The 12,491-nt window shown below is 45.3% G+C and overlaps 1 protein-coding gene across 1 annotated transcript in view; it reads left to right on the forward strand.

The window, feature by feature from the left end:
- Nucleotides 1-527: 527 nt before the first annotated feature.
- Nucleotides 528-12,491, forward strand: part of LOC143962449 (arf-GAP with coiled-coil, ANK repeat and PH domain-containing protein 1-like) — a gene marked incomplete at its 5' end in the record, with an annotated part of 56,023 nt that continues 44,059 nt past the window's right edge. Inside the window, 4 exon segments of the mRNA XM_077471721.1 lie at nucleotides 528-711; nucleotides 1,442-1,486; nucleotides 5,971-6,072; nucleotides 8,931-9,014. Coding sequence (XP_077327847.1) covers nucleotides 528-711; nucleotides 1,442-1,486; nucleotides 5,971-6,072; nucleotides 8,931-9,014 — 415 coding nt within the window.

Here is a 12,491-nt window from a genome sequence, read left to right on the forward strand (position 1 = left end):
CCAAGCTTTGACCATCTCACGGAGCTCTGTTCAATCCATCATCAGAAAATGGAAAGAGTATGGCACAACTGCCAACCTACCAAGACATGGCCGTCCACCTAAACTGACCGGGCTGGGCAAGGAGAGCATTCATCAGAGAAGAGCCAAGAGGTCCATGGGAACTCTGGAGGAGCTGCAGAGATCTACAGCTCAAGGGGGAGAATCTGTCCACAGGACAACTATTAGTCGTCTCTCCACAAATCTGGTCTTTGGTCTTTTCAGAAAATAAACTGATCCTATAGGTAATGGCTCCTCGGTCCACCAGCCAGATTACTGTAGAGAAGGATGCTGTAGGTTTGCTTTACCGCCATAATTCCTGTAATGTGGTCCACCTACTGAGGTGCCCATGTGATCATCATCCAGTGAGAGAGAGAGAGGGCCCGTCTCCACTAAGGGGGCCCCAGTGCACATGACCCCCCTGCACTCGATGGCACTGAGAAATCTCCAGAGATCTGACATAGTCTCTTTCTGTCGTTGTCCAATCCTAGAGACATACGTTCCTTCAGAGACAGCCGCAAGGAACTGGAGCGCTGCAGAGAGGGGCTGGAGAGCGCCTTAAACCACAATGCCGAGATTTCTCGCAAGAAGCCGCAGGAGGTGCTGGACGCGGCCGCGTCGGTGCAGACATCCCGCAAGGCGTTCAGAGAGCGGGTTCTGGATTATACCTTGCAGGTGAGTACCAGGCCACTCGTATTATGTCATATCGCTATATCTTCTCATATTGTATGGCTCCATTCACAAAGCTTTCACACACGGGGATAAGGATCTTTATTTTAGCCATGTGACCGCCAATTTCAAATCTCATCGGACTCATAAATGAATTCCAACAGTCCCGGATTTGCTGGGACAGTCCCACCTCTTGGTCCTGTGTCCCACAGATGCTGTGTCCAGGGTCATGTCCCAGGATCAAAGAATCAATCATATTTATAGTTACTTCACATTGGCTGTAACTCAATAAGGAGTTCATTATAAGGATCAGAGTGGGCAGGCCCCCCCATATTTAAAGATGAGGGTTGGGCAGGACCATCACATTAAGTGGATGTAATGGGCGGATGTCGGTCCTGGCATATCAGGGGTAAGGTCTGGGTGGGACTGACTTTTTATAGTTGGGGTAATTTGGACTTGCCCACCTATGAATGGATGAGATGAGGGCCATCCTGGAATGTGGGACCATATTGTTGGAAAGTATGCTGAAAATAAGGATCCTTATCCCAGTGTGTTAGCTTTATGAATTGAGTCTTTTCTAGCTTGGCCCTACAAAAAGTCAAGTGGTGGAGAATAAATTCCTGTTGATGTCTATACCTAAAAATGTATACATTTCCTTCACTGTGCTAACCGTTCAGGAAAACGATATTCTTCTTCTGATCTCCTCCATCTTCCACTTCTCTGTCTCCTTCTTCAGATCAACGTCATCCAAGGGAAGAAGAAGTTCGACATTTTGGAGTTTGTGAGTTTCCAAGAAAATCCAATTGGGGGGTCTCTGTCCTATGGGGTTATCATAGAATGATTGGACAGATATTGGGGGTCTCTGTCCTATGGGGTTATCAAAGAATGGTTGGACAGATATTGGGGGTCTCTGTCCTATGGGGTTATCATAGAATGATAGGACAGATATTGGGGGTCTCTGTCCTATGGGGTTATCATAGAATGATTGGACAGATATTGGGGGTCTCTGTCCTATGGGGTTATCAAAGAATGATAGGACAGATATTGGGGGTCTCTGTCCTATGGGGTTATCATAGAATGATTGGACAGATATTGGGGGTCTCTGTCCTATGGGGTTATCATAGAATGATTGGATAGATATTGGAGGTCTCGGTCCTATAGGGTTATCATAGAATGATTGGACAGATATTGGGGGTCTCTGTCCTATGGGGTTATCATAGAATGATTGGACAGATATTGGGGGTCTCGGTCCTATGGGGTTATCAAAGAATGATAGGACAGAAATTGGGGGTCTCTGTCCTATGGGGTTATCATAGAATGATAGGACAGATATTGGGGGTCTCTGTCCTATGGGGTTATCATAGAATGATTGGACAGATATTGGGGGTCTCTGTCCTATGGATAAACATGGAATGATTGGATAGATATTGGGGGTCTCGGTCCTATGGGGTTATCATAAAATTATTGAACCAATATTGGGGGTCTCTTTCCTATGGGGTTATCATAATTGGACGGATCATGATTGGACAGATATTGGGGGTCTCTGTCCTATGGGGTTATAGAATGATTGGACAGATATTGGGGGTCTCTGTCCTATGGGGTTATCATAGAATGATTGGACAGATATTGGGGGTCTTTGTCCTATGGGATAAACATGGAATGATTGGACAGATATTGGGGGTCTCTTTCCTATGGGGTTATCATAGAATGATAGGACAGATATTGGGGGTCTCTGTCCTATGGGATAAACATAGAATGATTGGACAGATATTGGGGGTCTCTGTCCTATGGGGTTATCATAGAATGATTGGACAGATATTGGGGGTCTCTGTCCTATGGGGTTATCATAGAATGATTGGACAGATATTGGGGGTCTCTGTCCTATGGGGTTACCATAGAATGATTGGACAGATATTGGGGGTCTCTGTCCTATGGGTTATCATAGAATGATTGGACAGATATTGGGGGTCTCTGCCTTATGGGGTTATCATAGAATGATTGGACAGGTATTGGGGGTCTCTGTCTTATGGGGTTATCATAGAATGATTGGACAGATATTGGGGGTCTCGGTCCTATAGGGTTATAATAGAATGATTGGACAGATATTGGGGGTCTCTGTCCTATGGGGTTATCATAGAATGATTGGACAGATATTGGGGGTCTCTGTCCTATGGGGTCATCATAGAATGACTGGACAGATATTGGGGGTCTCTGTCCTATGGGGTTATCATAGAATGATTGGACAGATATTGGGTGTCTCTGTGCTATGGGGTTATCATAGAATGATTGAACAGATATTGGGGGTCTCTGTCCTATTGGGTTATCATAGAATGATTGGACAGATATTGGGGGTCTCTGTCTTATGGGGTTATCATAGAATGATTGGACAGGTATTGGGGGTCTCTGTCTTATGGGGTTATCATAGAATGATTGGACAGATATTGGGGGTCTCTGTCCTATAGGGTTATAATAGAATGATTGGACAGATATTGGGGGTCTCTGTCCTATGGGGTTATCATAGAATGATTGGACAGATATTGGGGGTCTCTGTCCTATTGGGTTATCATAGAATGATTGGACAGATATTGGGGGTCTCTGTCCTATAGGGTTATAATAGAATGATTGGACAGATAATGGGGGTCTCTGTCCTATGGGGATATCATAGAATGATTGGACAGATATTGGGGGTCTCTGTCCTATGGGGTTATCATAGAATGATTGGACAGATATTGGGGGTCTCTGTCCTATGGGGTTATAGAATGATTGGACAGTTTTTGGGGGTCTCTGTCCTATGGGGTTATCATAGAATGATTGGACAGATATTGGGGGTCTCTGTCCTATGGGGTTATCATAGAATGATTGGACAGATATTGGGGGTCTCTGTCCTATGGGGTTATCATAGAATGATTGGACAGATATTGGGGGTCTCTGTCCTATGGGGTTATAGAATGATTGGACAGATATTGGAGGTCTCTGTCCTATGGGGTTTTCATAGAATGATTGGGCAGATATTGGGGGTCTCTGTCCTATGGGGTTTTCATAGAATGATTGGGCAGATATTGGGGGTCTTTGTCCTATGGGATAAACATAGAATGATTGGGCAGATATTGGGGGTCTCTGTCCTATGGGGTTATAGAATGATTGGACAGATATTGGGGGTCTCTGTCCTATGGGGTTATCATAGAATGATTGGACAGATATTGGGGGTCTCTGTCCTATGGGGTTATCATAGAATGATTGGACAGATATTGGGGGTCTCTGTCCTATGGGGTTATAGAATGATTGGACAGATATTGGAGGTCTCTGTCCTATGGGGTTTTCATAGAATGATTGGGCAGATATTGGGGGTCTCTGTCCTATGGGGTTTTCATAGAATGATTGGGCAGATATTGGGGGTCTTTGTCCTATGGGATAAACATAGAATGATTGGGCAGATATTGGAGGTCTCTGTGCTATGGGGTTATCGTAGAATGCTTGGGCAGATATTGGGGGTCATTGTCCTATGGGGTTATCACAGAATGATTTGTCAGATATTGGGGGTCTCTGTCCTATGGGGTTATCATAGAATGATTGGACAGATATTGGGGGTCATTGTCCTATGGGATAAACATGGAATGATTGGACAGATATTGGGGGTCTCTGTCCTATGGGGTTATAGAATGATTGGACAGATATTGGGGGTCTCTGTCCTATGGGGTTATAGAATGATTGGACAGATATTGGGGGTCTCTGTCCTATGGGGTTATCATAGAATGATTGGACAGATATTGGGGGTCTTTGTCCTATGGGATAAACATAGAATGATTGGACAGATATTGGGGGTCTCTGTCCTATGGGGTTATAGAATGATTGGACAGATATTGGGGGTCTCTGTCCTATGGGGTTATCATAGAATGATTGGACAGATATTGGGGGTCTCTGTCCTATGGGGTTATCATAGAATGATTGGACAGATATTGGGGGTCTCGGTCCTATGGGGTTATCATAGAATGATTGGACAGATATTGGGGTCTCTGTCCTATGGGGTTATCATAGAATGATTGGACAGATATTGGGGGTCTCTGTGCTATGGGTTTATCGTAGAGTGATTGGGCAGATATTGGGGGTCTCGGTCCTATGGGGTTATCATAGAATGATTGGACAGATATTGGGGTCTCTGTCCTATGGGGTTATCATAGAATGATTGGACAGATATTGGGGGTCTCTGTGCTATGGGTTTATCGTAGAGTGATTGGGCAGATATTGGGGGTCTCGGTCCTATGGGGTTATCATAGAATGATAGGACAGATATTGGGGGTCTCGGTCCTATGGGGTTATCATAGAATGATTGGACAGATATTGGGGTCTCTGTCCTATGGGGTTATCATAGAATGATTGGACAGATATTGGGGGTCTCTGTGCTATGGGTTTATCGTAGAGTGATTGGGCAGATATTGGGGGTCTCGGTCCTATGGGGTTATCATAGAATGATTGGACAGATATTGGGGGTCTCTGTCCTATGGGGTTATCATAGAATGATTGGATAGATATTGGGGGTCTCGGTCCTATGGGGTTATCATAGAATGATTGGACAGATATTGGGGGTCTCTGTCCTATGGGGTTATCATAGAATGATAGGACAGATATTGGGGGTCTCTGTCCTATGGGGTTATCATAGAATGATTGGACAGATATTGGGGGTCTCTTTCCTATGGGGTTATCATAGAATGATTGGACAGATATTGGGGGTCTCTGTCCTATGGGGTTATAGAATGATTGGACAGATATTGGGGGTCTCTGTCCTATGGGGTTATCATAGAATGATTGGACAGATATTGGGGGTCTTGGTCCTATTGGGTTATCATAGAATGATTGGACAGATATTGGGGGTCTCGGTCCTATTGGGTTATCATAGAATGATTGGACAGATATTGGGGGTCATTGTCCTATGGGGTTATCATAGAATGATTGAACAGATATTGGGGGTCTCTGTCCTATGGGGTTATCATAGAATGATTGGGCAGATATTGGGGGTCTCTGTCCTATGGGGTTATCATAGAATGATTGGACAGATATTGGGGGTCTCTGTGCTATGGGGTTATTATAATATGATTGGGCAGATATTGGGGGATAAACATAGAATGACTGGTGAAGTATACATCAGGCCTCCTCATCCCCTGAACAAAGACTAGGAAATCCCTGGAGTTTGGTCTTGGGATGGGAATGGTAAAAGGGCCCCCCACCCCCCAGAATGACCCCTTCTTCCCCTTCTTCCTCTTCTTTCAGATGCTGCAGCTGATAGACGCTCAGACTGGTTTCCTCACACAGAGTCACACCGTCCTGAAGAATGTGGAGGAATATCGGAAGGCCTGGCCACACAGGTGAGGGGTACAGGAGGGTAATACACCCTATAGAATGTGGGCTTATGTATGTAGGACGTACTTAAAAGAAAGCTATGCACCAGGATAGCAGAACATATTTATAACATCTCCATCGTTATAAAGAACATAGTGTTTCCCTACATTTTAGACGTGAACATGGTAGGGACCCAACTGGACTCAAGTTTTGGGGAGTGGATAGGATTTTTCCTGATTGGAAGGGCAGCAACCTAGTCCGGGAGATATCCAAGCGAGGAACGGAATGGATTTCCGTACAAATACTTTGAGTCCTTTTGGTTTGAACATAGAGTTAGATATTAACTGCTTTATTAGTGATTATTGATTTTATTTATTATAGAAAAGTTGGGATTTGAGTTTGAGCGTATTGTTATCATCCAATGCATGGGTTCCAATATTCAGCAATTTTGTTTTTATTTATTTTTATTCTCTCCCATTTTGTATCATCATTATTTTTATTTCATTTTCATAGTTCTGTTTATTTATTTCTTTATTTTATTTTATTTTGACGTTTATTCATTTTTTATTTTATTTATTTTAATTTTATTTTTATTTTTATATTTATTTTTATTTTTATTTTTATTTTTATTTTTATTTTTATTTTTATTTTCACCTTTATTTATTTTTTATTTTTTATTTTTAATTTTATTTATTTGTTTTATATATATTTTTTTCCATCATATCATTTTATTTTCATTTTCATTTTTTCTCACCTCTGTCATCTAGACTGGATAATTGGATTTTGTGCTTATTGGTCGATCAGTGAGTGATAATTTTGATCACTTATAGTTTGCACATAGGTGACTTTGACATATTGTAATATGGTTTAGTGTAGACTCATAATATCTACAGCAGTATGCCCCGGATTTGTTATATCATAGTAATGATATGCCCTGTTTAAACTAATATAGGTGATGGGGTAGGCATACAGGTATTTTAGATAGGCAATAAGGATAAGGTTCTGTTATCAGTATCCTGGCCGGTATGCTGATGGCTTGCACGGCGGGACCTAATCATGTAACAATGAACAAAGCAGAAGGTTTTCTTCATTTCCTTCCCCTTAAGCTAGATAGTGATTTTTAGCAGGCCGTTGTTATGACGATCGCTTATACGGCGATGTCATTACATTGTCACATCGAATGCGAGGAGAGGGGGCCGGACGTGGGCGTTATTTTGATCTGGCTTCCCGCCCCGCAAGGTATTTAAATGGACTAGCTGCGTTGCCTGGCCACGCCCACGGACGAAGACGTGATGACGAAACGCGTATGGGCGTGACCAGGCAGCTATACGTCACCAGAGCAGGCTATTCGGAGTGGTTACCCGGGACCCGCCGTGGAAGCTGAGGCAGTATTCGACCAAACGCCTCAGGACTGCGGTGAGACCACCTCGTTATCACTGCAAGTGACATTTTAAATGTGACATTTTGCTGTGCACATGTGTACGTATGATTTTAAGCGCATGAGTGTTTTTAATGAATAAAGCTGTGTTGCACTATGGAATCTATATTTTATTGTTTTCTATATGTGGATCTGGGGGCTGTGAATGAGAATTAAGTGAACTCTTATCGGTGAGAGAGCAGGGAGCCCGAGAGAGAGGAACCTATGGTGTTCTGATAAGACGTTTTTCCGGAGGGACACTAGTGGGACTACTTCTACAGCCGTAGTGAAGTGCCTGTTAACCCTTTGGGTTCTGGTGAGTGAATTACCATAAGGGGTGTCACCGGCCGTCAGACCCTTCGCACACTGGTGTTTTCTTCTTCGGAGATGGATCTTCTTTTCTGAACTTTTTTCCAAAGTGTGATAGCTCAATTGAATATTGAGTCATATATGTTTGGAGATATTATGGACACTTGCTAGTGACTTTTTTTAGACACTGAATTATTCATCCTCCATATATTTATTATATTTTTATCCTCTATATATTTATTATATTTTATTTTTTGATTATTTTCCCTTTTTTGTTTTAGCGCTGTCAATATAGTATATGCGGGGTAATTAGGGTACGGATACGGTATACTATATATTTTTGTGATTTGTCCTTTTGGTATGATAGCAGCTTGTTAGGGTGAGTTTTGACTTACTGCATAGGGCGCTGGGATCATTGTTTGTCACTTTCAATATTTTGTGTGCACATTCCAGTGATACTAGTACTTGTTACACCCTATAGAAGGGTAAATCTATAGAAATTCCACAATTACATAGGAAATTCTAAAATCTGATGATGATGGACTCCTTATAATTTGTGCCTATACCCCCCCCCCCACCTCCCTACAAATACTTATTTAGGGTTGTTACACCAAAGGGGGTGAATACTTATGCAGTCAAGACTTTCTTGTTTTTAAATATGTAAATCTTCGTGGATTGTCTCTGAACCTGCAAACATTTGTGAAGACCGATGGCATAAAATTCCAGTTGAATCCATTTTACTTCCAGGCTGTAAAACAACAAAATGTGGAAGAACTTTGGAGTGGGGGGGGGGGGGGGGGTGAATATTTTATACAAAGCACTAGAAGTGGCTCGTGATTCGAGTGGGTTTCCGAAGCTCCCTTGTTGCAGCCATTCAGAATTTCCTCACCCGTACAGGTGAAGCCACAATGTGGGAGACAAAGGACTATGTTCCAGTATTGCTTGTGGTCTCCCGGGCATCTGGTGGGACTAACGGCCGGAGGACGCCGTGCCTCACATCATCTCTCATTATGGATAGGAGTTTGTTAATTCAAGTCCACCTTAAAGGTTTTGATGTCCCTCATACAACATGAGGGGGACCTCTGGGTGGATGATGTCCCTTACAAAGAAGGAATGAGTGCGACAATGGGCCATAAAGTAGACCGATGTTCATTCTGTTCTGCAGGTCCATCAGACGGTCCTACAAGGGGCTCGGGAGCAGAGAGACCTGGAGCAGAAACTGATCAGCATGAACACAGGGTGAGGATGGGTTTTCTCTGGATGTCTATGTAATGCTTATCCTCTCCCCTTCAATCACATCTCTCTCTGATCCCTCCCCTTTCCTTATTCCATCCCTTCCCTTTCCCTCCCCATCTCCCCCATTCCCCTTCCCTCCCCATCTCCTCCCTTCCCTTCCCTCCCCATCTCCTCCCTTCCCTTCCCTCCCCATCTCCTCCCTCCCTTCCCTTCCCTCCCCATCTCCTCCCTTCCCTCCCCCATCTCCTCCCCTTCCCTTCCCCATCTCCTCCCCTTCCCTCCCCTTTTCCATCCCTTCCCTCCCCTTTTCCATCCTTCCCTCCCCTTTTCCATCCCTTCCCTCCCCTTTTCCATCCCTTCCCTCCCCTCTTCCATCCTTTCCTTCTCTCGTCCCTTCTCTCTCTTTCTTCTAATGTCCTATCCCCTCCTCCCTTTTCCCCATTCCTTTCCTATTCCTCTCCCCCATTCATCTCCCACCAAATTCACATCCCTCCCTGCCCCCTCCTCCCATTCCTTTCCCTTCCTTCGTCTATCCCTCCCCCACCCATCTCCCCTTCCCCTCCCTTCTACCATTTCTCTCCCTTCCATAATCTATCCCTCTCCCCTTCCTCTCTCCTCTCTCCCTTCTACCATTTCTCTCCCTTCCTCTCCCCTTCCATAATCTATCCCCCTGCCCTTCCTCTCTCCCTTCTACCATTTCTCTCCCTTCCTTAATCTATCCCCCTGCCCTTCCTCTCTCCCTTCTACCATTTCTCTCCCTTCCATACTCTATCCCCCTGCCCTTCCTCTCTCCCTTCTACCATTTCTCTCCCTTCCATAATCTATCCCTCTCCCCTTCTTCTCTCCCTTCTACCATTTCTCTCCCTTCCATAATCTATCCTCTCCCCTTCTTCTCTCCCTTCTACCATTTCTCTCCCTTCCATAATCTATCCCCCTGCCCTTCTTCTCTCCCTTCTACCATTTCTCTCCCTTCCATAATCTATCCCCCTGCCCTTCTTCCTCTCCTTCTACCATTTCTCTCCCTTCCATAATCTATCCCCCTGCCCTTCCTCTCTCCCTTCTACCATTTCTCTCCCTTCCATACTCTATCCCCCCTGCCTCTTCTCTCTTTCCTCTCCCCTCCTCTCTCCCTTCTACCATTTCTCTCCCTTCCATAATCTATCCCCCTGCCCTTCCTCTCTCCCTTCTACCATTTCTCTCCCTTCCATACTCTATCCCCCTGCCCTTCCTCTCTCCCTTCTACCATTTCTCTCCCTTCCATAATCTATCCCTCTCCCCTTCTTCTCTCCTTCTACCATTTCTCTCCCTTCCATAATCTATCCCCCTGCCCTTCTCTCTCCCTTCTACCATTTCTCTCCCTTCCATAATCTATCCCCCTGCCCCTTCTTCTCTCCCTTCTACCATTTCTCTCCCTTCCATAATCTATCCCCCTGCCCTTCCTCTCTCCCTTCTACCATTTCTCTCCCTTCCATACTCTATCCCCTGCCCTTCTTCTCTCCCTTCTACCATTTCTCTCCCTTCCATAATCTATCCCTCTCCCCTTCCTCTCTCCCTTCTACCATTTCTCTCCCTTCCATAATCTATCCCCCTGCCCTTCCCTCTCTCCCTTCTACCATTTCTCACCCTCCCATAATCTATCCCCCTGCCCTTCCTCTCTCCCTTGTACCATTTCTCTCCCTTCCATAATCTATCCCCCTGCCCTTCTTCTCTCCCTTCTACCATTTCTCTCCTTCCATAATCTATCCCCCTGCCCTTCTTCTCTCCCTTCTACCATTTCTCTCCCTTCCATAATCTATCCCCCTGCCCTTCCTCTCTCCCTTCTACCATTTCTCTCCCTTCCATACTCTATCCCCCTGCCCTTCTTCTCTCCCTTCTACCATTTCTCTCCCTTCCATAATCTATCCCCCTGCCCTTCTTCTCTCCCTTCTACCATTTCTCTCCCTTCCATAATCTATCCCCCTGCCCTTCCTCTCTCCCTTCTACCATTTCTCTCCCTTCCTCTCCCTTCCATAATCTATCCCCCTGCCCTTCCTCTCTCCCTTCTACCATTTCTCTCCCTTCCATAATCTATCCCCCTGCCCTTCCTCTCTCCCTTCTACCATTTCTCTCCCTTCCATAATCTATCCCCCTGCCCTTCTTTCTCTCCCTTCTACCATTTCTCTCCCTTCCATACTCTATCCCCCTGCCCTTCCTCTCTCCCTTCTACCATTTCTCTCCCTTCCATAATCTATCCCCCTGCCCTTCCTCTCTCCCTTCTACCATTTCTCTCCCTTCCATACTCTATCCCCCTGCCCCTTCCTCTCTCCCTTCTACCATTTCTCTCCCTTCCATAATCTATCCCTCTCCCCTTCTTCTCTCCTTCTACCATTTCTCTCCCTTCCATATCTATCCCCCTGCCCTTCTTCTCTCCCTTCTACCATTTCTCTCCCTTCCATAATCTATCCCCCCTGCCCTTCTTCTCTCCCTTCTACCATTTCTCTCCCTTCCATAATCTATCCCCCTGCCCTTCCTCTCTCCCTTCTACCATTTCTCTCCCTTCCATACTCTATCCCCCTGCCCTTCCTCTCTCCCTTCTACCATTTCTCTCCCTTCCATAATCTATCCCTCTCCCTTCCTCTCTCCCTTCTACCATTTCTCTCCTTCCATAATCTATCCCCCTGCCCTTCCTCTCTCCCTTCTACCATTTCTCACCCACCCATAATCTATCCCCCTGCCCTTCCTCTCTCCCTTGTACCATTTCTCTCCCTTCCATAATCTATCCCCCTGCCCCTTCTTCTCTCCCTTCTACCATTTCTCTCCCTTCCATAATCTATCCCCCTGCCCTTCTTCTCTCCCTTCTACCATTTCTCTCCCTTCCATAATCTATCCCCCTGCCCTTCCTCTCTCCTTCTACCTTTCTCTCCTTCCATACTCTATCCCCCTGCCCTTCTTCTCTCCCTTCTACCATTTCTCTCCCTTCCATAATCTATCCCCCTGCCCTTCTTCTCTTCTTCTACCATTTCTCTCCCTTCCATAATCTATCCCCCTGCCCTTCCTCTCTCCCTTCTACCATTTCTCTCCCTTCCTCTCCCTTCCATAATCTATCCCCTGCCCTTCCTCTCTCCCTTCTACCATTTCTCTCCCTTCCATAATTCTCCCCCTGCCCTTCCTCTCTCCCTTCTACCATTTCTCCCTTTCCATAATCTATCCCCTGCCCTTCTTCTCTCCCTTCTACCATTTCTCTCCTTCCTACTCTATCCCACTGCCCTTCCTCTCTCCCTTCTACCATTTCTCTCCCTTCCATAATCTATCCCCCTGCCCTTCCTCTCTCCCTTCTACCATTTCTCTCCCTTCCATAATCTATCCTCTCCCCTTCCTCTCTCCCTTCTACCATTTCTCTTCCTTCCATAATCATCCCCCTGCCCTTCTTCTCTCCCTTCTACCATTTCTCTCCCTTCCATAATCTATCCCCCTGCCCTTCCTCTCCCCTTCTACCTTTTCTCTCCCTTCC

This window comes from Lithobates pipiens, unplaced genomic scaffold (assembly GCF_037356315.1).
Source record: "Lithobates pipiens isolate NorthernLeopardFrog02 unplaced genomic scaffold, aLitPip1_a1.2 Scaffold_8, whole genome shotgun sequence".
Taxonomy (NCBI): Eukaryota; Metazoa; Chordata; class Amphibia; order Anura; family Ranidae; genus Lithobates; species Lithobates pipiens.